Source organism: Delphinus delphis, chromosome 13 (assembly GCF_949987515.2).
Source record: "Delphinus delphis chromosome 13, mDelDel1.2, whole genome shotgun sequence".
NCBI lineage: Eukaryota > Metazoa > Chordata > Mammalia > Artiodactyla > Delphinidae > Delphinus > Delphinus delphis.
In genome coordinates this window covers 46,449,745-46,476,749 of record NC_082695.1, presented here as the reverse complement: position 1 = coordinate 46,476,749, position 27,005 = coordinate 46,449,745, and the positions used below count along the sequence as shown (strand labels likewise).

The following is a 27,005-nucleotide window of genomic DNA, read 5'->3' as shown; positions in this document are numbered from 1 at the left end:
TTTCTCTTTTCCCTTTGGATGTACTAATTGAGTCAGTTTGGGTCTATTGGGCAGTTCCTCAATTCTGAATATTATTTTTAAAAATTTTTAAAAAGCTTATTGAGTCATGACATTCTCTTTTTTTTTTCCTTTATAGCCAACACATATCTCTTTATGGTACAAGCTCGAGGAATAATGTTGAGAGAGAATGTAAAAACAATAGGACATATGATCAGGCTGTACACAAATAAAAACACTACACTCAATGGTACAGGTAAGACTGCTTCCTGTTTAATTTTGCTTTGCTTCCACTTCTTACCCTTAGAGTCATAAATCAGTAAACCAAATCTCTTCAGCTCTGGTTCTGCCTCCAAGTACCTTCCTGTTAAAGATGAAGGTCTCCTACTAAGTGCACTGGGAGGGTCTTTCACTGCTTGAGTCGGGACTGTCATGTATTCTAGGATATATATAAGGGTATGATCACCAAGGTGATGAGGGCTTTGTATAAAGATACTTAAGTTAATTCTTGCAAACATAAAATATGAAAAACAGCTTGTACTTTTTCAGTTTGCCTACTGTGTTGAAAAGAAATTACCCACAAAGAGAGTAATTTATTCCTCTTAGCCATACTGCCATCTTCTTTATGCCCATTCTAATTCCTAAGATGCTTTCCCAGCTATGTCTAGAAAGTACTTGTTTTTAGTTATAGAAGAGTCTTAATAATTGTATGGCCTTTTTAGGGGCTAATGGGAGAAATCATATAAAATTGGAAATCAGTAGCTGCTCTTGTCTTTTTAAAATATAATCTGGAAGAAGAATCTCCATCAGAATCACATGAGGTTAAAACCTGTGTAATAGGCCAAACTAGTGATTTAATGATGTAAATAGGTTCAACTGCTGTGGGAGGATGCTTGTGCTCTTCTCTGGCAGTGTTTCCACATTGTCTTCCTGAAGTAGAATTGGCTGTTATTTTAAAGGGTTCAGTGGCTGATTATCAGTTGTTGCATCCACTGTATTCTCATTTTAAACAGTTAAAGTGAAAGACTTATGTCAACAGTTCTTCATTCATTGTGCCACTGTAAATCACACACACATATCCCCACACCCTAATAGGAAGTCCCTATCTCCCAACCATAGGTATATTTTCTTAAAATGGGCGTTAAGATGGGTAATACTTTTAGACCCTTCTAAAAATTCAAGACTGTGACATTGATTCTTAATTTAATGTCACACATGCTTCTGCAAAACCTGTCCTAGTCATTTGCCTGATTTGTATTATGATGCCGCCAATCAAACATTCTTAGTTTTCTTCTTCCTTTTAACTTTAAAGAAATTTCCTTTAGAAAGACTGTCTCATCTGAGCTGATATTTTAATAGTACGGTAAAAGTCTCATGAACTGGTCTTCTGCATTAATTGGTCTTCTGAACAGTAGGTCAATTTTAGGAGAAGTTTAAACATTTTAAAAGCTTCGCTAAGACTTGTCCTGGTTGAATAAGTTGATGTGAAGGTATTCGCTAAAAGTTCATTCACCTGAAGTATTAAGCATCTTTAAGTTACTGTATTTGTATAAGTGAGTGCTAATAGAATCTGTGCCCAATCAGGTTATTTTCCTGGAGTATGAATAAGTTATATGCGTGAATGTTGCATTTTTGATTAGGAGAACTGGTTACTTGGGCAAGACAACCCTGCCCTCAACCCCACTGCAGCATCCCACAGCTGAAAAAAAGGAAATCCTCTCTTCCCCTCACCAAGTCGTAGTTGCAGTGAAGACCGAACAACCAGTGCATCCTTTGATGAAAGTGTGCTTTTTATGAACCTTTGGAAAATTTTCACATGGTTCCTTTACTGATGGTGCAACTCTTCTCAGGAGACCGTCAGTTTTTGTATCAGTTAGGAATTAGGTTTGGTTGTAAGAGAAACCTGCCTGCAGTGGTTTAAACCCATGAGGCTTGTACAAAAGAAGTCTGGATGGAGGACTGTTTCTGTTGTGGAGAAAGTCTTCACACACTTTCCCACTTCTGCTCTGTCATGTAGCTTCACAGGCTAAGATGGCTGTGGGTCTCCAGTCTCTATGTTTGCCCTTGGGTCATTAGAAGGAGAGATGGAAGGGAGGGAAGAAGAAGAAATAGAGTGCCCCCTTTGTAAGGACCCTTCCCGGAAGTCCCATGTAGTAGTTCCACTTACGTCTCACTAGCCAGAACTTAGTTGTAAGGACGCCTGGGAATGATAGTCTTTGAGCTGGGCTCCCTGCTGCCCTGAATGAAATTGGGGTTCTGTTACCAAGGAAGAAAGGGAAAATGGAGTTTGAATAGGCAACTGTGAGGTTCTGCCGTGTTCATTTATCTTGAGTAGTTAGTGTAGGTATCCTTAGCTAGATATTAGAGATACAAGATGAAGAAAAACATCCTCCTGAAACTGTGCCTTTAAACAGCATAGTCTTTCTTCCACGTTGTCACATTACCTTTTTTAGGGAAAATAATCTTGGAGCTTTCGAGCTAGAAGGACCATTAGAGATCACCTACTTCAACCCCATTATTATACAGCTGGGAAAACTGAGGCCCCAGACGAAGTGATTGACCCACGGCTGCACAGCTAGTAACTAGTCAACCAGGACTAGAGCTTGTCTTTCAGACTTCTGATGTTCTCTGGTTTAGGGATCAGAAGACTCTGGATCTAGCACTTGTTCTTATACCAACTAGCTATCGTATATTTAAAAGATTCAGCAAGCTCTTTATGCCCAGCTTTTTCATCTACGCTGTTTCATAGAACTATTAGAATAAAATGAAGATCTGGCATTTAGCATTCATTGTAAAAGGCAAATAGTACTATTCAAAAATAAAGGATTCCTACCAAAAGAAAAAAAAAATCCTCCCTCTACATGAAGATCTCTAGGTTTCTGAGAGAGATGGAAATGTAAATAGCTACTTATAATGCAGTGATTTATTTCTGCACAGACTTGTACAGATGAAATCTGCCAAAAAGGAGATAATGGACACTAAGGTTTACAAAGAGCTAATTGAGCTCCAGGGGAGAGTTGATGAACATGTATTGACTCATTTAAAATTTATCACTTAGACTTCCCTGGCGGTCCAGTGGTTGAGACTCTGTACTTCCAGTGCAGATGGGTTCGATCCCTTGTCGGGGAACTAGGATCCCAGATGCCCCTCGGCATGGCCAATAAAAAAGAAAATTATCACTTAGATTAGATCTTAAAAATTCTCATCACAAGAAAAAAAACTGTAACCGTGTGAAGTGATGGATGTTAATTAGCCTTGTGGTAATCATTTCACAATATATACATGTATCAAATCATTATGTTGTACACCTTAAACTAACACAGTGTTATATGCCAATGAAAATAGTTTGCAAAAAACATAATATTTAACACTTAGTGGCAAATTGTGATATTTCTAAGTACATTTGATTCCAAAAAGGAGTTTTTAACCCTGTGCCTGAACGTTCTGAAGCACCAAGTGTAAAGAGATGTATGTAAAATTTTTGTAAAGAAACCATGTTCTTTTATAATCAAATGGTGCCTTGCCTTGTAGCCCACGGAGTCAGTCAAATTAAGAAAACAAAATGTATTCAGTGAGCAGTTATCAAAACAGATGACAAGGGTCACGCAGTGTTAGAGCTGGTAGGTTTGTTAGAAATAACCCAGCACACTTCCTCATTTGGTGGATGCATGGTCAGAGGCCCACAGACATCGCCAGACTGACATGACAGGCTAGCAGTAAATAGACTGGAATGCTCATTGAGTTTCTGTTACCTGCTTTAAGCTGCCTTTTGCAGGGAAACCAAAGCCCTGGAGAGGTCTTCTTTGGTCCTGTTCTCCTAAGGTCCAGTGAGAGCTGAAGAGGGGACTTGTCCAGCAGTTTTCATTCTGTGTTTCCTTTTCGTTTGGTGTGGCTCTGGAAGGAAGAAGGCAGGGGCCAGGTCTCACTGTGGTTTCATCCATTCATTAGATGAAATAATGTCTACATTTTACAGCAGTTGTGGTGGATCAGCCTTCAGTGCATTGTCATGCATCACCTTTTAAAACTCCTGATTTGGGGGCTTCCCTGGTGGTGCAGTGGTTGAGAGTCCGCCTGCTGATGCAGGGGACACGGGTTCGTGCCCCGGTCCGGGAAGATCCCACATGCCACGGAACGGCGGGGCCCGTGAGCCATGGCCGCTGAGCCTGCGCGTCCGGAGCCTGTGCTCCGCAACGGGAGAGGCCACAGCAGTGAGAGGCCCGTGTACTGGAAAAAAAAAAAAACAAAAAAAACCCTCCTGAAATGAAAGCAGTGGGTTATACTCCATGGGCCTCACCACTTTTGTAGGAATAACGATTTTGTGGGTTTATTACATCAGAGTCTCCAAAAGTTTAAATCATTGTTGGCTATATTATCAGTTGTGAAGTGTTTATTTGCAGTAAGTTTCTACTATGTTGTAGGTCCTTTATTAGATGCTAGAAATCAAAGGCAATTTGATTTCAGTTAAAAGAAGTTTATAGACTAATGGCAAGGGGGTGGATAGCCTTATATACAAAATACTTTGGGATGACGTAACTACCACTGGACACAGTACTTAAGGGATACAGATGCTTTTATTAGTCTGACAATAAGTTGAGATCCTTATGATCATTTGTAATGATGTAGCCAAGAATAGCATGTTTAGCTCCAAAACTTCATATTTAAAGGACATGAATATACTGATACTGCATGTCTTTAAGTTTGTTTTTTTTTTTTAACATTAGTTCTTTGAAAACTGATGAAAGTGATCCATGAGTTCTTTTGTAAAAAAAAATTCAATCATTTTGGCATGAGAATAAAAAGTGAAACAGTCCTCCAGCCCTCCTGTTGCCATGAGACTCCCCAAAGGGAGCTGCTGTTAACAGTTTGTGTTGCAGAGATGTCTGGAGAGCTTAAAATCTCTGTGAGTTAGGTGTGGATTAATAGAGTCTATAAATTATGTGTGGCTAAGAAAAGGGGCCCAAGCTTTAATGACAAGAATTAATAAATTATTTACAGTAAGAAAATACCCTTATTTAAATTTAACTACGTGACATTAAGAAATTAGGAATGCGTGAGTGTTAATGTTTATCTTCCTCAGCATTATATGAAAATGAGCACACACACTGCCTTTGGAACACATAAAGGCAGTGCACTCCCAGGGACAAGCTTATCTATCTTCTGTTTTCAGCTCCTACAAATGCATTGTGTAGAGTAGATGTTTGGCTAACATAGTGGGAGTCCCCATAAAAGCAGAACTTTTAGTTTTTTTTTACTATACCTTGAAATTTGATACATATCTAGATATATATTTTTAAAGGGATTTAAAAAAAAAGAAGCAGAACTTTATTGGACTTCCTTACACTTATTTTATGTTTAGTATCTTTAAATCTTTCAGATATCTATGGGTGAGATACAGAGTATGGGCTCCTAGAGGGGTTTCCGTGGTGTTAGTCCGTCCCTGTGTGTCTTGGCGTACAAAACAGCTAATGTCCACTGAATCCCTCCCCCTCCTTTGTCTTAGAGGATTTTCCTTATCAAATGCTTTCCAGGGCTCCTCTGGAGAAAGGCATTGGGGAGGATTCTGTTACTGGGGCTTTCTGACTTCCTGGTGGAATAGGCCTTAGCCATTGTACCATCATTGGTCCCTATTTATCATGTTGGGGTTTTCTGGTAACACACTTACCTTAAAGCCTCCTTACTGATGCCTTTCCAAGTTCGTAAGGTGTTTCCACTTATTCATAAGGGGTTCCGCTCTGCAAGGCCCCTTCCAGAAGGTGGGCCTGAAGGTGGGGTGTGTCTCTTTGCTCCAAAGTGCCATCCTGGCTCCCAGGCTGCATCCCCATCTACGGTATATATTTTTTTTAAAGAATTTCTTCAGTTTACTTTATTATTTATTTATTTATTTGTCACACCACGTGGCTCACAGGATCTTAGTTCCCCCGACCAGGGACTGAACCCAGGCCCTTGGCAGTGAAAGTGTGGAGACCTAACCACTGGACTGCTAGGGAATTCCTGTCATCTACTGTATTCTGATGATGAGTGAATATTTATGTTAGGCCAAGCCATGGACGGGAGGTGTTTGGTTTTCTTTGACTCTTCTCACATGCTTCATATTCAATTTCCAGGATTCTGCGGTGAGAGGGTTTAGCTTTTACAGTCCAGTAAGGCTGTGATTTTGACCTTCAGCCTTTTGCTTGCTGGTCTCTGGCTGACAGGCCTCTCTTCTAAGTCATATGCCCGTTCTCCCCCTTTCTCACTCTGCATGCAGGCCAGTTCTGATAGGAATACCTCTGTTATCAGAGCAGATTACTGAAGACTGAAAGTCTTCACATTTTCCTAAAGTGTCTGCTAGAACTTCATTTCCTGTGGGTACAGGGTTTGTGATCCAGAAGACAGATGGTAGTTTAATCAGCGGTTTCCATTTCTCATCTCTTACTCACCACATGTTGGTCTCATTCTCTCAGACCAACTTCCTCTTACATAGCAGGAAGCTGGCAGGTCATGGTTCCCAGATTTGCATCTCAGAACTTTGTTCCAGAAAGGGACTGAAATGGGAGCTCCTTGGTTCCAAGTTTAAAATTCCCAAGACTCTGACTGTTCCAGGTTGAGTCAGGGGCTCATTTCTAAAGCAGTCACTCCTAGCTGAAGTTCCTGAATATGCATATGGGCTAGGGATTGTTCTGAGCACTTTGTACACTTATCTTTCTGAAATCTGAAAACGACAGCATGAGGTAGGTGCAGATGAGAAACTCTGTTCTCTTGCTTTGTACCACAAAGCTAGTGCGTGTTGGGGCAGGATTTGAACTCAGCACTTGCCTTTGGTGCTCTAAACCGTACCCTCGGTGTTCCATAATTTGCTGACTCTAAAGGTAAGGGACCTAATGTAATAACAGCTCCAGGGCTCTCTAGAAACTGCAGCCCACGGGTTGGGAATGACTAATTTAAGGACTTTAAATGGGCTGTATTACAAAAGTCAGTTGAGTGGGTAAATCGCAGTTTCTCAAGTGTGAGGCGATGAGAAAACATTACTCCCACCCTCTGCTCTGTGGATGTGGAAGCAGTGTGCTGTGGCTGTGTGGCTGTCCAGAACACCCTGGGCTGTTTGATACTGAAGAGGATCCCCTGGTGTACTTTCACTCCCTCTTTTTTTTTTTAACACCTTTATTGGAGTAATTGGAGTATAATTGCTTTACAATGGTGTGTTAGTTTCTGCTTTATAACAAAGTGAATCAGTTATACATATACATATGTTCCCATATCTCTTCCCTCTTGCGTCTCCCTCCCTCCTACCCTCCCTATCCCACCCCTCCAGGCGGTCACAAAGCACCGAGCTGATCTCCCTGTGCCCTGCGGCTGCTTCCCACTAGCTATCTATTTTACGTTTGGTAGTGTATATATGTCCATGCCACTCTCTCACTTTGTCACTCCCTCTTTCGAAGTGGCTCAGCTGGGGGAAGGGTGGAAACACCTGTTCTCTTACAGTTGCAAATGGGCCTGCTCTGTGTGTACGCATGGATCGGGCCTTGTTGCTCCCCAGACTTGTCCCAGCTTCCCCCGGGGAAATCGTGCTGAGAGGTCCCGTCTGGCAGTGGTGAAGGGTGAATGGGAGAGTAGTCATGGCAGCTGTATTTTGCTTTTCTCTAGTTCTTTATAGATAATTGCTTTTACGTACTGCTGCAGATTGCAGATTGTAGTCTTTACACAGTGACGGTGACACATTTCATACTAGGAGCAAAGCAAAAGACAATTTTTGGGTTGTAACTTTTCTCTCTCTCTCTAAGATTATCCTGAAGGCAATAATTCAAGTGATTATCTTGTTCAAGCAACAACGTATCTTCCGGGAAACTTCACATATTCGCCATACCTCCCCTGCCCGGAAAAGCTGCCTTACATGCGTAAGTTTCATCTACTTTTGACTTAACTATTTGCTTGTATTATAATAAAATGAAATCGCATGGTTTGAGCACACCACCCTCAGGCCATTATTGGGGGTGCTCGTATTCATATCACGTAGCATGTTATTTGACTTTCTTCTGAGAGGGGTGCAAAGCAATTTTTTGGGAGGGGGAGGAGGATTGAAAAGCTAAAGAAAAAGCTTATGCCTTACCCAGAAGTAATCTCACCTCTGTTGTGAGTTTGATGTGTGTTCTTAAAATTATCCTTAAAATGATTTTAACACTATCTTTTACATAGGTAGGAAATTAGAACGTTTCAAAGGTTTTAAGAAATTATATAAATGATTTTAAAATTACATTTCCTTCTGTAACTTGCTTTCTTAATTATTTTTTGAGAACTGTCCGTGCTGATACATAGAGATCAGTTTATTTCCCTTCACTGTCGTATAGTGTATCTTTGAATAATTGAATACATGTACCACATTTCATTTACCTTTTTCTCTGCTGATGGAAGTCTAGGTTGTTTCTACTGTTTTGCTACCACAAAGCAGTGCTGTAAGGAACAACATCATACAGATTTCCCTGTGCATGTGTGCTTGAGGGTTCATGCCTAAAAGTGGAATTGCTAGGTAGGCTGGTGTGGTTGCACTCCACAGCCGCGGTACCAGTTTATATCCCCAGGGGCAAAGCGTGAATGCACCACTTTGATATTGATGGACTTTAAAAATTTTGCTATTCTTATAGATAAAACACTTTTTGCTATTATGACAAATCAAAAAAGGTATCTCGTTTCAGTTCTTACTTTCTTCATTACTGGTGGGTTTGAGTGACTTTTCCTGTGTTTGTGAGTAGTTTTGAGTTTTCTCTCCTGTGACTCAGTTACCGTTTTATCGGTTCCTTATTGGTTAATTAGATTTTTGTATTGATCAGTGGGAGTTCTTTATATATATTCCAGCAGTGACCTATTGTCTGCTATATGTGTTGCAATTGGCTTGTCTTTTCATTTTGTTTATGGAGTCTTTTATTTTATAGACGTTTAAAATTACGTTTCTAAGTGTATCAATCACATTATTTAAGGTTTTTGCTTGTTTTGGTCTTAAGAAAGCTTTCCTTATTACCCGAAAGCCGTACGAATACTCTTTTATTTCCTTCCAATAATTTTACAATTTTGTTTTGAATTTTCGTGTATAATATGAGGTAGGGATCAAGATAACTGTATTTTAAACATTTTTTTCAAAATTATGAAGATAATACATTATCGTTTAAAAAAACCTCTATAATCAGTCAGAAGCCACACGGCTGTTATTTTGCAGCTTTTATTGTTTGTGTCTCCCTCCTCTGATTTTAAGCATACTTTGTACATATAAGTTAGTATCTTGATTTTTATGTAATTAAAATTCAAATAAACGTTATTTTGAATTGCTTATTTATCCACGTGTCTTAATGTCCTCAGTATCTAAGGTGTGTTTTTTATGTCTTTATGTTACTTTTCTTTATTGAGGCAGTTAGTCTTTGCCTGTCATGTTTGTAGGATTTTTTTCAGTATGTTGTTGATAGAGATATCTGTAATAAAAAGTATGATTCACCTTTTATTATCATCTAAGGCCATGGTTCTCACGCTCTAGGGTACATCGGAACCACTGGACAGCCCTATAAAACACACATTGCGGGGCCCACCTTCAGAGCTTCCGAGTCAGTAGATGTGGAGTGGGGTGTGAGAATTTTCATTTCTGACAGGTTCCCAGGTCATGCTGATGTTGGTGATCCTTGGGCCACAGACCCACTGATCTAGAATTGATCCTGGCTGCACCATAGCTTTCATAATTCTGGGACCCAACCCCTAAGTTTCTCATTTTATTAATTAGCTGCAGGGCCTGAGTATTTAAGAAAAAATTCTCAGCTGATTCTCATATTGTTATCTCCTTGCTGTCCTGTAATAGAGAATGAAGCTATGGTTTTTGTGGCTATGTATTTGTCGTTACTTTGTCACTGCAGCCTTGGCTTTCTAAAAATGAATGTTTTTGTCTGTGTAGTACTGAGACCACTGGGTGTAATGTTCTGTTGAAATATTGATTACAGTAATTTCATTTTCATAATTTGCATATTCAAGGATTTATAGTTTTAGGAAATCTTTCTGTTCTTGGTTTAGTTGCCATTTTCTTAATTAGTGCTTTCTGGGTACTAATTGAAGTCTGTTTCAGAGCGTCTGCCTGCCAGGCCTTGCCCTCCTCTCCCCTGGCCCCGTAACTCATAAATGCTCCTGTCACGTGCTTGAAAGATTGTGTCGCGGCTGTTCTCACTGCCTTTCGCTGACTGTCTTGGTGACCCGCTCCTCCCCTCTGCTCCCATCAGTCTTGCATTCTTCTGCAAGAGAGGATCACACCCGTTCGGCCAGCTACCTTTTCACAGAAGGCCTCCTCATGGCTCTGCTGGCTTTGGGTCCAGCACCAATTCCTTGTCCAATTAGCTGTGGCCAGCCTGATGGGATGATGGTTTAGTAGAAAATATGCCCTCATACAGATAACTCCTTAGGAAGGGGCCTGACACGAGCCATCCTGGAGAACCCCCTCACTAGTCCTGTGACCACTGCAAAGTAGAGCCTCAGTTTGCCTATCTGTAAAATCTGGGATTATATGCCCACTTCACAGTGTTGTGAGGATAAAGAGAAGCACAGTGCTTGAAGCTTGGTAGACGTTAATTTGCTGTTCCCTTTCCTTTTCCTCATTTCTTTGAATGATGGAGCCAGATTTTACGATGATCAAGGGAGTGAGAAACCTAGGAGAAATGTGTGGAGTTAAGGCATTTTTTACTTAGCTACGCATCCTTAATTTGTTTTTAATTAACAGAATTGTTTCCCATTGATGAAAGAGAACAGCATAATAAAATACCTATGTATAAAAATCTTATTGTCATATCACACAAAATAATTGAATACCATACCTCCCCAAATAATAGTCAAGGAGAGTCTGTGTAAGAAGGTGATCTACTTAGATGAAAACCATTCAAGTATGTATGATACTGAATTCCTGTAATCACCAGAAGGGAAGTTCAGGCTTAAAGTTGTTGTTTGATTATCTAGCTGTAACTTGTTTTTGATTTTTGTTGGCACTGGATTACCATAAAGATGAAGTTTGAACTTCTCCAGTTGGAATTCACATAAAGTTGATTTCATGGATTTCAGCATTATTTCACAATCAATTACAGTGTAAAATCTATTTTAAATGTTATTTGTACAATATGAGTGAATACTTCTTTGTTATTGTTAGTATTTATAGGTTCTCCAGAGGGTGAATCCACTTTCAGTTTTATTTTATTTATGTGACACTCTCCGTGCTAACAATTCACTTTATCTAGAGCTGAAAAATAATAAGTGCTTAGCATGGATGTTTTGATTTTCTGGATGAGGTTAGAGATGGAAAATGTCAGTTGTGCACTTTGCATTAAAATGAAGATGGACTTACGTGTAGATTTCCTATCTTTTAATTCCTATTCAAATAGAGTGCATTTGTAATGACTTTTATATATTTTGTCCTTAGCATTTTTGGAGTAGTTGCCTTTGTGGTTTAACCCTGATAGTTTCTATAGTTGCTAGCCTTAGGAGCATAACAGAAGCTACAAGGACTTTTTGAGATGAATTTATAAACTTCAGAGAAGCTCAGGTAATGCTTAATGTAACAAACCATCATGCCCACGTTTATTGTAGAAAAGAGTGGTGGGGGCCACTGCAGAGGAACGGAGCAGTCGTGACCCGCCTGCAGCCGCCCCTGTGGTGTTCGCAGGGGCAGGCGGGGAGAAACACAGCTGAGTATGTGCCTGCCGGCTGGAGCGGGTTACACATTCGGAGGAAGGGTTGTTATGTGATGAAAGGGAGACAGCAGTTTCCTTCTGGAAGGAAAGAGAGACTTCAGAGAGAGGGAACATTGGAAGTGGGTCTTGCAGGATGGTTCAGCAGGTAGCTGAGGGGGCAGTGTCCGAGCACAGGAGGCCCTGTGTTCTGAGAATGGGGAGTGGTCCGCTGGGACTGGGGTGGGTGTGTAGTGGGATGTGTGCTGCATAGGGAGGTGAAGGGCCCTGTGTAAAGGACTCACCAATCCGAGGGCTGCCTGGGTTCCATGAAGCTGTCGGCATCTGTGAGGTGGGCATCAGAGGGAACGGAGCCCCTGAGAGTGTGTGCAGAGGGTTGATTTACAGCCTGGTGTGTATCTCTCTAAGATAAGGGCACATGGTTTTCCAAGGGTCTAGGGACAAAATAGGGTAAAAACAGAAAACACTGCTTTTTTAAAAAAAAATTAATTTATTTTGGGCTGCATTGGGTCTTCGTTGCTGCGCACGGGCTTTCTCTAGTTGCGAGCGGGGGCTACTCTTCGTTGCGGTGCTCGTGCTTCTCATTGCGGTGGCTTCTTTTGTTGTAGAGCACGGGCTCTAGGTACGCGAGCTTCAGTAGTTGTGGCACATGGGCTCAGTAGTTGTGGCTCGTGGGCTCTAGAGCGCAGGCTCAGTAGTTGTGGCACACGGGCTTAGTTGCTCCGCGGCATGTGGGATCTTCCTGGACCAGGGCTCGAACCCATGTCCCCTGCACTGGCAGGCAGATTCTTAACCGCTGCGCCACCAGGGAAACCCCAGAAAACACTGCTTTAGGGAATGTAACCTTCATCTGCTTTAGGTAGGTACATGGTGTGACTAGGATGGTAGCTTGGAAAGATGATCCTGATGAGAAGTTGAAAATGGATGAGCATGGGGAAGTGCCGGGATCTGGAGGGGCCGTGAGGAGCTTCCTGCAAGGGCCCCAGAGGAACAACGGGCACGTGCCGGGGCTGTGGCGCCGAAGAGAAGAGACGTGGTGACCAGCTGAGGGATCAGGGCTGCTTTCCAGGTTTCTGTCTCGGTGGCCGTTAACTGAAACATATAATGCGGGATAAACCTCACATTTGGAGAACGGGGAAGTGCATGAGTTCAGTGTTGGGCCTGTTCTGTTTAAAGCTCAGGAGAGTTCTTTTGGGGTCTGAATTTCTTCAGAGGGATCTGGGCTGGAGATGAGAGGAGGGGAGGTCCTACGAGTGGACCCCTGGAGAACATCCATGTCTGAGGGGCAAGGGGAGGTCAGCAAAGAAGGGAAGGCAGCCAGGGACACAGGGGAGTCAGGGGACGGTGTTCCAGAGGACAGCAAGGAGAGGGCTCCACCTTGTCACATACCTCAGAGCAGGTAGAACGAGGGACTGTGAAAGGCCATTGAATTGGGCACGAAGAACACTCACGGAATCACAGTCGGCACAATTCCAGTGGGGCGGCAGCGTGAGAAGCAAGATACACTGTCCTGAGAAGTGACTCAGAAGTCTGTAAAAACTAGTTGGTTTAAAACAAGGACGTTTGGGACTTCCCTGGTTGTCCAGTGGTTAGGACTCCGCCTTCCACTGCAGGGGGCCCAGGTTCCATCCCTGGTCGGGGAACTAAGATCCCTGCAAGCTGCATGGCATGGCCAAATAATAATAATAACTGAATAAAACAAAGAAGTTTGGTGGGAAAGGGAAGGAGACTGGGGGGAAGGAATCTGTGGAGGAGGTGGGGTCAAGGGGACAACGTTTTAGGAAGAGATGGACTTAAGTGAACCTTAAGCGCTGCGGGCGTGGAGGGGAAGACTCTGGACAGATGGGGAGTGAAGGGAGGAGAAGGGAAGCATCCAGGGAGCCTGGATCTTGGAGAAAGTGACAGGACACAGAATGTGCTCGGGTTGAAGAACTGGCCTTGGAAAGTAGTAGGGGGACACCTCCTGCCCTGAGGCGGGAGTGACGTTCATTTGGAGATGAGGGGGGGAAAGTAAAGGGGGTTCAGGCCTGTTGCTTCTGTGTTCCTAATAAAGTAGGGGAGGCCAAGAAGGATGAGGGGGATACGTGTGAAGGATATGTGTGAGGGGGCGGCCAAGAAGGATGGAGCAGCTTGTAAAGGAGGAGTAGATATTTTGAACGTTGTAGGTCATGCAAAGTGGAGTCAAGCAATCATAAAGGAAAAGGTGCTCACTAACCGGTTAGCCAAGAGAGCCCTCCCTACCCCGTGGGGGTCAAAATGTACAAAGAATATAACGCTCGTTTCTGCTGAAAGCTTACTATGTTTAAGGCAGTAAATTAGGTACTGTCACCTCAGTGGTGGGATTATGTGCTTACGTGATTTTCTTCAGTGGTATTTCTTGGGTGCAGGATTTGAGCATGGAAAATTGTTGATCAGGTGTGGCAGGTCAGGAAGGGAGGGAAAATAACAGTGTTTGTGAGTATATGGGTGTGTCTTAGTCTGTTCGGGCTGCTATAGCAAAAATACCATAGACTGGATGGCTTAAACGGCAAATATTTATTTCTCACAGTTCTGGTGGATGGACGTCTAAGGTTAAGGTGTCAGCAGATTCGGTATTTGGTGAGGGCCTGATTCCTGCTTCATAGATGGCTGTCTTCTTGCTGTATCCTCACATGGTGGAAGGGGTGAGGGATCTCTCTGGGGTCTGTTTTATAATGGCACTAATGCCATTCATGAGGGCTTCATCCTCATGATGTAATCAGTCCCCAAAGGGCCCACCTCCTAAAACCATCACATTTGGGGTTAGGATTTAAAAATATGAATTTGGGGGGTGGGGAGAACAAACATTCAGTCCATTGCTGTGATTGGGTGAAACTCGTGGAGCTGGGTTTCTCTACGTGTGGTCCAGAGATGATCTACACCAGAAGCCATGGGGATGCTGGTTAAAAAAAAACCTGGGTGACATATATATGGAATTTAAGAAAAAAAAAATGTCATGAAGAACCTAGGGGTAAGGCAGGAATAAAGACGCAGACCTCCTAGAGAACGGACTTGAGGTTATGGGGAGGGGGAAGGGTGAGCTGTGACAGGGCGAGAGAGAGTCATGGACATATACACACTAACAAACGTAGTAAGGTAGATAGCTAGTGGGAAGCAGCCACATGACGCAGGGATATTGGCTCGGTGCTTTGTGACAGCCTGGAGGGGTGGGATAGGGAGGGTGGGAGGGAGGGAGACGCAAGAGGGAAGAGATATGGGAACATATGTATATGTATAACTGATTCACTTTGTTATAAAGCAGAAACTAACACACCATTGTAAAGCAATTATACCCCAATAAAGATGTTAAAAAAAAAAACAAAAAAAAAAACCTGGGTGGCCACAGAGGTCAGTTCAGAGGCTGAGCCACCAGAGCAAGGCCCAGACCACTCTGGGCAGCATCTCCTGTTGCCACTTGGCAGGGATCACAGCTCCGATCAGACGTGCCCAGAGGTGCCACTCCTGGGGTCCTTAATGCCAGAAGCTTCTGCCAGCACTTTTACTGAAAGACAGTTTTGCAGAGTGCCCACGTCCTCATGTTCACTTCTGTTTCAGAGTCACCTTCGGGTGCATCTTGTCACTTGACTGCTTCTCTTTGCTGGAGAGGTTGGGAGAGTGGAGAGGTAGCTTCTTCCTCTGGGAGGCAGGACTCAGTGGCGGGCAGTTCAGGCCCCTGAAATGTGTTCAGGTAAAGCTGGGTGTCCACAAACATGACCCACGCATGTCTACTGACACAGGGGCTTTGAGAATGGGCCCGGGACTTCCATTCTCAACAGGCAGGCCTGGTGATTCTTAGCCACTCCACCAAAATTAATCAGCTGCTTTATTAGGAGACCATAGAGACAAGAAAAATGTGGAGACAGCAGAGAGAAGCTGAAGCCAGAACTGACTGGCTTTCAACTCTGACACTGCCAGTCATTCTAGGTGACAGTGGTGCCCAGGGTGTGAATGTGGAGCTGGGTGTTACATGCAGGATGTCCAGGGAGAGGAGGGCACCTCTCAGTGAATGTGGCTGCATATTGGAAGGTGGTTCGGCTGAAAGTCGTAAACTTCAAAGGAGGTAAATTTATGAAAGAAGGAAGTAATTAATTTTTGTGAGGTGTAGGTATAATCTGCAGAGTACCTTCTTATATGCCTTACCCCCAAGATTGTGGACCTCAGGAAGTAAGCACTGAGCACAGTTTGAAAGGAAGAATAGTGTTTCACTTAAGATGAGGAGTGGAGGTGCTATTCTAGAAAAGACATTGAGATGCAGTGTATGGAAGCTTCTTGGCAACTGAATGGTTTGAGAAAACACATTGGAAAAGGCCAGAGTGGTGTGTGATATACCACATTTTCTTGACAAACCGCATCATTAATTTTTTTTTTTTTTTTTTTTTTTTTGCGGTACGCGGGCCTCTCACTGTTGTGGCCTCTCCCATTGCGGAGGACAGGCTCCGGATGCGCAGGCTCAGTGGCCGTGGCTCACGGGCCCAGCCGCTCAGCGGCATGCGGGATCCTCCCGGACCGGGGCACGAACCCGTGTCCCCTGCATCGGCAGGTGGACGGACTCTCAACCACTGCGCCACCAGGGAAGCCCCTGTGGGACATCTTTTGTACAAATGTCTTAAAGGCATATTTTAGCACCTGATGGAGCCAAGGTTTGGAAATGCAGGGAGGAAGGAAGCAGAGGGAGGTGAGACGGGATTGACATGGCCAGCTCTGTCATTCCTGCTCATCTGTTCATGCACCCATTCGTTCATCCATCCATCCATTTATTCATTCACCCATCCTGTGTCGAGGCATTGCCCTTGATATTGGAGATGTGTGACTAAAAAACCACTCTGTTTAGAATACTAGGATTTGGTCACTTCAAGAATAATTGAGTAAGAAGTTGTTTGTGTAGGTAGACGTTATACAATTGCAGAAGTTGAGAAGCCAAAGGAAAGCATTGGACGTGGGCAGTTTATTAGAAAAAATAATATCCTAAACCATGTCATGTGATATGTTGTAATCTACACAACCATAAACTTTTGATTGGGGCCTGTGCTGTTCCAAACGGATCCCAGGCCACTCAGGTCCCACTTCCCAAAGCAGGAGGCATCGTTGCACGTCTTGCCAATTCATGCTGAATTGGCATTAGAGTGAATGTGCCGTGTAGCCAGTGGTACAACCAAGTTATTCCCTCCCACACAACACAGAAGAGGTTGGCACCTAGGCTTTGTTGCGCAGCCTGAGAGGCAGCTCACCACTGACTGTCTTCTTCCACTTTCCTTCTCGGTAAGTGGCAGCCTCTCGTCTCTTAGGCGTCCAGTTTTCCTGCTCTTGCCTTTCTAACCCTGGTCCCACCTTCCAAAGGGTGAAAATCATTATTTACATTGTTTATATTTGTGTGCTGAATGATTGCACTGCTGGGTAAATAGATTTCAGCCAATAGATATGTTTTTCGACCTTTTAATTTCTAACTGGGGAGAGAGAGCGTGTGTCCCCACTGGAAAACCTCAGGTGCAGCACAGAGTGGAGGTGGGGATCTGTCCCTGGAGCTCACTGGGTCCTTCCTCTTCAGTTGCCCTTGAAATCTCAGCAGGTGAAGTAAAGGGGGCGGGTCTGGCTGATTGCTTACTTCTTTGAAAGTAAAGCGGGATGCCTTCTCTCTCGGCTTTAGAGCACTGGAATGCTTCCTTTTTTTTTTTCTTCTTTTTTAAATTTTTATTTTATATTGGAGTATAGTCGATTTACAATGTTGTGTTAGTTTCAGGTGTACAGCAAAGTGATTCAGTTATAAATATACATATATCCATTATTTTTCAGATTCTTTTCCCATGTATGTTATTACAGAATATTGAGCAGAGTTCCCTGTGCTATACAGTGGGTCCTTGTTGATTTCCTATTTTATATATAGTAGTGTGTAAATGTTAATCCCAAACTTCTCATTTATCCTTTCCCCCACCTTTCCCCTTTGGTAACCATAAGTTTGTTTCCTAAGACTGTGTATCTGTTTCTGTTTTGTAAATAAGTTCATTTGTATCTTTTTCTTTTTTTGTTTAGATTTCACATATAAGTGATATCATATGATAGTTGTCTTTCTCTGTCTGACTTATTTCACTTAGTATGATAATCTCTAGGTCCATCCATGTTGCTGCAAATGGCATTATTTCATTCTTTTTTATGGCTGAGTAGTATTCCATTGTGTATAAATACCACATCTTCTTTATCCATTCCTCTATCAATGGGCAATAAGATTGTTTCCATGTCTTGGCTGTTGTAAATAGTACTGCAATAAACATTGGGGTGCCTAAGTATCTTTTCTCTGGATACATGCCCAGGAGTGGGATTGCTGGATCATATGATAGCTCTATGTTTAGTTTTTTAAGGAACCTCCATACTGTCCTCCATAATGGTTGTTTACATTCCCACCAACAGTGTGGGAAGGTGAAACAATTTCTTGAGTGAAACCTGGAGGGGACACCTGGTAGGTAAAGGAGATGAGAGTAGCCTTAGTGGGTGCAGTAGGGAGGAAGGACTTGAGGTCCTGACCACAGGCTCTCGAGAGGTTCTTTCCACTGAGGGTAGTTTGGAAACCGTGTCACCACTAGCTCAAGGACTACCTCAAGGACTTGAGGTCCTGACCACAGGCTCTCGAGAGGTTCTTTCCACTGAGGGTAGTTTGGAAACTGTGTCACCACTAGCTCATTTTCTCCGTGCCTCTTCCTGGCCACTCTCTATAATATGCCCCTTTCCCTTCACTTTCTATGCACAGGAAATAAGTATTCTAATACCATGTGTTGACTAGCTGGAGCTGGTATATTAAATTAAGAATTTGCAGATTATGACCTGTTTGAATAAAGGGGCATGAGCCCGCCACACGTGGTTAGCAGGTAGCTCCCTCAGCATCTGAGCTCCTGCTTTGGGGAAGTGGAACCCACAGGGCTGTTTTGATGGAAGGTACAGTTTCAATACACCCACACCAAGGAAGTAGAGTCATAAGCTTTCTTACTTAAGGATCCTGGGAGCTGCGGAGGAGGGTGCAAAGAGCTGGTGGGAAGGACAGTCTTCCGTCCCAGGAGATGAGAGCAGGGTACCAAGCACCTGTTTCTTATAAGGTGGTTGGGGCAGAGGTCACAAAGTTCTCTTGGCCTTAATTCTAAGCGGTTGTTTTTTGTTTGTTTGTTTGTTTGTTTGTGGTACGCGGGCCCCTCACTGCCGCAGCCCCTCCCACCGCGGAGCACAGGCTCCGGACGCACAGGCTCAGCAGCCATGGCCCATGGGCCCAGCCACTCTGCGGCACATGGGATCCTCCCGGACCGGGGCACGAACCTGCACCCTCCGCATCGGCAGGCGGACCCCCAACCACTGCGCCACCAGGGAAGCCCCTAAGTGGTTGTTTTAAAAGGTGCCTCTGGAAAAGCAAAGTGGGAACTTACGGCAGGAATCCTAAACTCAAGCCCTTATCTAGATGTCCAGACACTGGATGTGAGCAGGGTTATCGCACTGTGAAATGCCTAGGCAGCAACTCAGAAAAACAAAAGTTGTTTTTCTCATCACAGTTGATCCCGTGATGCCTCACCGTTAATCTTTAGGGAAGATCATAGGCACTCTCTGGATGGTGGAGATAGTAAAAGCCCCTGGCAGGGTTTTGATCTCCCAGCACACGAACCATTTGAGCAAAGCAAAAATGCCATCAGCAATATCACTAAACAAATGACAATTTGAAATCCTGTCTGTAACCACTCTCCCCCCATTAGTTGGGGTCTAGCCAAGAAGATAAATCAAAGCCCTTGGATAAGGTTAAGATAGGTATTTGATTTAAAACTTAGGTGAGATTGTGGAATACTAGTACCACATCTCAGGCCATCTTTTGTAAATTTGTCTGAGTTTGTCCAGAATTATTAATATACACACAGCAGGTGGTGCCCCTTACAGCACATACACCTCCTTCCTGGGCCAGTGAGTAATCCAGAGCTAAACGGTTACCCAAGCTGTCTGTGCTAAAGAGTCACACTGCTGCTGCTGCGCTAAGGCTGGCCTTTGGTCTAACAGCCCAGAGTGCTCGGCCGGCTTGGCTCCCAGGGTGGGGTTTGCTGTAATGACGTGTTGTTTTATGCTCAGTGCAGGGTCACCTTGAGGCGCCTCAGTCCTGTTGAGGGTAGTAGCAGACCTACTCCCAGTGTACTGGGGGTGAATGTGGCAGGCTTTGACATGAGGGGGCAGAGAGCTGAATTGGGGGTGTCTGTTCAGTGATGTGAGTGTTCTCAGAGAGACTGAAGTGCCCTGGAGTGAGCAGACAGGACTCCGGGGTGCGGGGAGGTGGAGGGAAGGAGAAACGCGTGGAGAACCACGTGTGTGACGACACCGGGGCCCGGGACCCACAGTGGGCACAGGCTGCGGGATCAAGGAAGCCAGAGGAGTCAGGGTTCCCCCCCGGGTGGCAGAGCTGCAAGGCCCAAGATGGTGGGGGATTATACTCCTTGGGACCAGGTGTGGGTCCTGTTCCTCCATGTATGTGGTCAGGGCATCCATACCCATGTCAGGAAAAGGTAGGGTTAAGGGGCCACCACTAAAAGATTTTTAAGAAAGGTTGTTCCAGTAGTGACTTCTGCTATCCTACTTGCTATGCCTTGTAATTTACAGGGTGCCCTTCATTTCTGTTTGGAGGGGTTCGGGGAAGCAATGTAATTTGGGCTCCAGTGTCAATGAGAGCATCCCAGTGGATAATTAGAGAAGTGAACAGGTGATTGTCCCCAAGAGGAGGGACAAGCTCGGGGAACTGCAGGGTCCCTAGGACAGGGGCCTTGGTGGCTGTCACTCTCACAGATCAGGGTGTGGGATCCTGGGTTCTGCTGCTGGGGCGGGAACATTCTGAGAGGTGACAGCATCATCCCTTGGGATGGGACCACAGTCTCCTGAAGAGCCGGCAGCACCTGAACAAAGGCTTCTAATTTGCGTTCAGCTGTCCCGAGATTAAGTCATCAGGGACCCTGATCTCTGCAGCTGCCAGTATGGAGAGCTTGTTGCTCATCTTGCGAGGGAGGCCGAGCTTCTTCCTTCTGTCTCTGTGGGCTCAGAGGCTTGGAGGGGTCTCTTTCTCTGTAAACAAAGCTCGGAACCAGTTCCAAAGACCCCTAAGAGCCAATCAGTGCCCTTCTCCCTCTTCTTTTGAACGAATTTTTCTAAAAACCCTTGCATTTCTATCATGGTATAGTTAGGTGTCTCTGTTCCTCATTCACACTGGCCATCGTTGGATGTTTTGGTATGATGGATTGTAACAGGGAATGCCTGGGACAGAGGTCGCCTCTTCCCTAACTCCTCTGCTGCCACCTCCCATTCTAGGGGGTCCCAGTCAACTGCTGAGGGTCAGGGTCCACCTCCACCTCCACCTGTGCAACATTAGCAGATGTATTGGGGCAAGCTCCAGGCCCCAAGAACGTAGTAACCTTCACGACTTGGCATGTAGATATGCCACTGTGCTCCATAACGCCCAAGCCATGGGGGTCTCACAGGCTTCTAGTAGTTTTTTAACATCCTCTGGGGACGTGGGAGGAGCCGGTACCAAGCGCTTGGGGCCCCACTTTTAGCAGCATGTGATGCGCTTGCCTTGCAGCGTTTTGCCTCCCGGGTGCCACGATGGCCCTGATAGCGCTGCCTCCTCAGGGGTTAGGCCGGCTCCCCAGGCTCAGCACCCGGTCCTGACACGACACAGTGGGCCCAGCAGCCGGCCTGCCCCTCCGGCTCCAGGGCCCTGGGGAGCTCTCCTTGGCTCCCAGTACATCATAGCCTGTCCCGCAGCCCTGTCCCTGCGTGGGGGAAAGAGGCAGAACCTGACAGTCCAGGTTAGCTCGCCTTGGCCCAGTGCCCAGACTTGGCATGTGTGATGGTCACCAATCACCTCCACACCTGACCCCGAGTGGGGTCTCCTTTGGAGGATAATGGGAGACAGAGCTGCTTCAGACTGGGGCCTGCTGGCTCGTCTCTGCAGCGGAGTCTGACCTTTTACAGCACCAACAGTTTAGGGTGGGGATTCTCAGCAGAGCCCGGCGGCACAACACACAACAGTGCAGCGCAGCGGCCGTGACTGCCGGCCAGCAGTGGATCCTCCCAGGGAGACTGAGCGGTCTGGAGGGGGAAGAGAGCCACCCGCAGCTCCAAGGCATCGGATGGGTGTACAGACTGCGCCCACGACCCCGTCCTCTTCTTCAACCGTATTCAGCAGCTGGAGCTGCTGTACTGAATTAAGAACATGAGGATTATGGCCTGCCGTGTGAGGGGGCACCAGCCACCCTTACTGGTTGGCAGGTAGCTCCCTGGGCATCCGAGCTCCCACTTTGGGGAAGTGGAGCCCAGGGGGTCATTCTGATGCAAGGTGCAGTTTCAGTACACCCACACAAAGGAAGTAGAGTCTCAGGATTTAGTCACGGATCCCAGAGGGGGCCAGGGCACAGTGAGGCGGGGGAGTGCCGTCCTCTATCCCAGGTCACCAGCCAGCAGGAGATGGAGAGCAGGACGGCAAGCACCTAGGACTTAAAAGGTTGCCGGGGTAGAGGTCACTAATTTTTTGCGGGCTTAACTCTGAGTGTTTATTTTAAAAGGTTCCCCGGGAGAAGCAGAGCAGGCACTTAAATGGTGGGAATCCTAAACTCAAGTTCTTTCTTTTTTAATAAATTTATTTATTTATTTATTTTTGGCTGCATTGGGTCTTTGTTGCTGCGCGCGGGCTTTCTCTAGTTGTGGCGAACAGGGGCTGCTCCTCACTGAGGTGCCTGAGCCTCTCACTGCGGCAGCCTCTCCTGCTGCGGAGCACGGGCTCTAGGTGCGCAGGCTTCAGTAGCTGTGGCTTGCGGGCTCTAGAGCGCAGGCTCAGTAGTTATGGCTCACAGGCTCTAGAGCGCAGGCTCAGTACTTGTGGCGCACAGGCTTAGTTGCTCTGCAGCATGTGGGATCTTCCTGGACCAGGGCTCGAACCTGCATCCCCTGCATTGGCAGGCGGACTCCCAACCACTGCGCCACCAGGGAAGTCCCTAAACTCAAGTTCTTATCTAAATATCCAGACCCTGGGTGTGAGCAGGGGTATCACACTGTGAAACGCACAGGCAGCAACTCAGAAATAAGTGGTTGTTTTTTCAGAGAAACAAAAGTTGTTTTTCTCATCACACCCTGCTGCCCCCCCACCCCACCTCCACTAATTAGTGTTTATTTTCCTTTCTCTCTCTTTCTGATCACACACTTGCTGTTTTTAGCGGTGGCGCTGCCTGTCCTGGAGCCTGTCCCCCATCCCTTCATACCCACCCCCAATAGCGATGTTGCTATTACTCCTGGCATGACAGCCTCATGCCACTGGGTCATCTATGGCCTTCAGCCAGTAAGATATTAAGATTTCAGATCAAAGAGCAATAAGCACATAGAAAAGCTGCTAAGGGTCTCTGAGGAATGTGAATGGGGGGGCCGATGGAGAGGGAGGTGAACTTCGGGTGCCTTGGGCATCAGGGATTGTAAGTGATGGACACCAGAGGCCCTGTCTACTGAGGAGAAAGATATAAGGCCTGTCTCTTAATTTGCTGGCACATGTGTGTTCAAGATGAAAATTAAACGCAAATGATACTGGAGAAAACTGCTGACAATAATGTTGGTTACAGCTGTTGAAGCTATAAAGCTGGAAAAAGGCAAAAAAATTGGTTTAAAAGTGCGTAAGGAATACCAACTTCAGTTCCTTATATGAACGGCTTATTATTTAGCCTAATTACTATCATTTTAGGAATTACGCATACCGTTAAATGCATCGATTTCTTTGTGTGAATTTTGTCTTATTACAGTGCCAGAGTCTGTTTTGTCAGCTGAGTCATGGTCGTCTGTACTCACATTGACCGATGGATCTTACATTTGATCTATCCTTTCTGTGTAAGTTCCTAGGTTACTCTTTAGGTAAATCTGACCTTTCTAAGATTAGCTACTTTGCATATCTTGTCACACTAAAGGATGGGTATTTGGTTATAAAAGACAGCAAACATTGTCAGGAGAACAGGCAGACATTAGAAGATCGCAGATTTTTTCCTCGCTTACTCTGTGGAAGCTAGGCGTTTACATTTTGAAATACTTCTCTCGAGTATGCCTAAGTGCTTCGTGGAAGCCACTGACGGATGTTCCTTCCTACTTAGGATGAAGAGTGGGGATGGGAAGACGAGTGGCTGTGAAACCTTATAGAATATAGAATAGCAGGAAGAGAGGAAAGGAAAGAGGCTCCGTCGAAGAGGAACTGAGTGCTTTACAGTCATCCCTCAGTATCCAAGGGGGATTGGTTCAAGGACCCCCAGGGTACCAAACTCTGAGGATGCTCAAATCCCTTTCAGTCAGCCCTCCATGTGTGGGCTCTGCATCCACAGATTTCAACCAACCTTGTGGATATGGAGGGCTGACTGTATGTGTGGAATCATGGCCACTGAGCTCAGAAGACTTGAAATGGGAAACCTCAATAGTTGTTGGTTTGTATTTCATGAGACAAGGAGGTGAAAGAACTTAGTTTTGTTAGTCCTTAGTTCTCTTAATTCTTAGTTGGTTTTTTTGTTTGTTTTTGTTTTTGCGGTACGCGGGCCTCTCACTGTTGTGGCCTCTCCCGTTGCGGAGCACAGGCTCCGGACATGCAGGCTCAGCGGCCATGGCTCACAGACCCAGCTGCTCCGCGGCATGTGGGATCTTCCCGGACCAGGGCACAAACCCGTGTCCCCTGCATTGGCAGGCGGACTCTCAACCACTGTGCCATCAGGGAAGCCCCCTTAGTTGGTTTTGATTGAGGTAATGGAAATGGTTTTCCATCCAAGAGTCATTCCTGTTTCCATGGTATATGTTAGAAAAACTGTTAGTAAAAACATTTCTAGGAATATCATATATTTGTTAGTTTGGAGAGTGAGTGCTTAGTAGACCAGGAGCATCTTAGAAGTTTATAGTTTTTCCGTTTTGCATGTCAAGGGGATGCATGGTAGGTGCTCAAAATAAATTTGTTGAATTGTGTTTGTGAATTCTCTCTCTGAAGAAATGTCAGTAAAGTAGATGACAGTAATAGTAGCTAAATTTACTGAATGTGTACCTTTGTGCCCGGCATTGTTTCATCTAATGGATACAACCACAGCGGGAGGCAGGTATTACCATCTCTTTTTACAGATAAGGAAACTAAGGCACAGAGAAGTTAGATAATTTCCCCAGTACATAGAAGCTAAGATTGAGCTCCCTGTCAAACTTAACTGCTTAATTAACTCTTACGTACTGTGTGTTCATTGTCTCCTGTGTTGATTATGTTGAAATTAAAAACTAGTTTTTAAATACTTGAATAAATTGGAATGATAAGCTACATTGTAATGACATGCAAACATTTCCCAAAGAATATTATAATATTCACCATATTACTCAAAAGCAAAAAGTTTAAGTGCTTTGATTTTCTTTGGCTGATTTACCAAAGATAGTAGGATGACCATATAATTTATCATCCAAACCAAAACTGAAAGGTGATATTAACAATTATATGGTGATAACAGGAATAAATGGTACCGTCTCAGCAACTACATTATGCCATCACCCTACTGATTGTTGTTTGTCTGACTTCGTATTAAAACAATTCTTCACATTTTTGACCTTTTAGGGGGATTCCTCAATGTCAATGTAAGTGAAGTCAGTTTTGATGAAATTCATCACCTCTTCTCCAAGGATTTAGATATTGAGCCAGGAGGTCACTGGAGGCCTAAAGACTGTAAACCCAGGTGGAAGGTGAGGTCCATTTTTTCATAAGTAGTGTGACTGTTACTATGCATTTGAGGAAAAGTGTGTTTGATTCAGAATATACAGTCAAATCCCTTTGTCTTGATAAATTTAAGACATCAAAATGTTTGTGTTTAATGTGTAAGTATTCACAGTCCAAATGTGAGTTAATCGTGTTACCTGTGAAGCTGAATGGCACCTGTGCGTATACAGATACATGCTCCTATGTTCAGTCTCTTGGAGATCCTGGTGATAAGTACCTTGCTTGAGATTGGCTTGGAAAACAGATGATTTTTCCTGTTCTGTTTGGAAGAGAGGCTGTGATTTCTTTGCTTCCTGCTGCTGTCCCTAGTGGTTACTGACACCTACAGGCATAGCCCCACCAAGGCCTGGAAACAGTGGTTTCCAGTTGGGCCCAGCATTGGGGTTCCTGAGGCGCAGCATTCTAAAGACGCTGCTCGGCGGTCACTGCAGGACACAAAAAGAAGAACTTCGGGCTCTTCTTTGCCTCTGTTTCAGAAGACAGAGCACAGGCTTTTCATCTTTTTGATATATCAGAATCCTACTTTTAATGTTTTGTTTGAAAAACTATAAGGAAGTGGGCCTGCCCCTGCTGCTTAAAAAAAATTGAAAACCATGGTTTAAATCAGAGTTGTTCTCAGTACTGTGAAATTGGTTAATAAGCACGTGTTCATGTAATGTTATGTTTGAATAGGAAACAGCATTTATGTAATTCAAGTGAAAACTACATATGATTAAATCAGATACTACATCCTGAAGGATTGTGCTTTAGCCTGAATCTGGAAACAGTTTCCAGTTCCTGTTTTAAATATCAGTACTTTGCTGAAATGTTTTGTCTTTTGGTACCAAAAAAAGTCACTCCTGGGAAGGAGAATTGTATGCTGTTAAGCTTATGATAAAAGCCCTCTGACTTAAATGGCCTTGAACTCTTTGTGTTTGGGGGTGTTGGGGATGTGTATTATTTACGTCTGCATCCCTAACGTAGAGCTTACCCTCTCTTGTATAAAGGGGAAGCACTAAACCCAGTTTTGTTGAGTTGAGTTTATGAGACAGATACATGTCTTGTTACAAATTATTAACTAAATGTTTGGGTTTTTTTCCCTCAAACAAGTTGTAAAGCTGCTGAAATGGATTCCAGTACAGATTTTGGCAACACATTCTATATTACAGTTGTTTTATACTATTTCCCAGATCAGATTCGGATAATAAATGAATTTTTTCCTATTTCATGATTGAGTTTCCTCACATTTGTATATAAAATATGGCCCAATTTACATAATGTTACTTTAAAAAATGTCCTGGGCAAAATAAATTCTTTTTCTTACTTGGGTGATGAGTATGTACGTTGAATGCTAACAGAAGAAAAAGCATACTCAATCACAAAGGCTGTGGGGTAGAATGGAGGTTGGTTCTCAGAGGTATATTAATACACGTGATGTATACCTCTCACGTGTGCACTGTGTGGTATAGCAGTAGGGTAAGTTGGGATCAGGAAAATTAAGTCTTCTTGTCCTTTCTTCAGCGGTCTACATCAGATGTTGGATTTTAAATTTTAGCATTTGTTTTCACCTC

At 44.3% G+C, this 27,005-nt stretch overlaps 1 protein-coding gene across 3 annotated transcripts in view; it reads left to right on the top strand.

Annotated features, from left to right (window-relative positions):
* The window catches only part of B4GALT6 (beta-1,4-galactosyltransferase 6), a 65,532-nt gene that overhangs the window by 17,968 nt on the left and 20,559 nt on the right, over positions 1-27,005 (top strand). For 2 of the 3 annotated variants that reach the window (XM_060028850.1, XM_060028851.1), the window contains exons 2-4: positions 137-253; positions 7,758-7,871; positions 25,297-25,421. In XM_060028850.1, coding sequence (XP_059884833.1) covers positions 137-253; positions 7,758-7,871; positions 25,297-25,421 — 356 coding nt within the window. Of the gene's footprint in view, positions 1-136; positions 254-7,757; positions 7,872-25,296; positions 25,422-27,005 lie in introns of those variants that run through there. The other variant, XM_060028852.1, reaches the window with a different exon arrangement.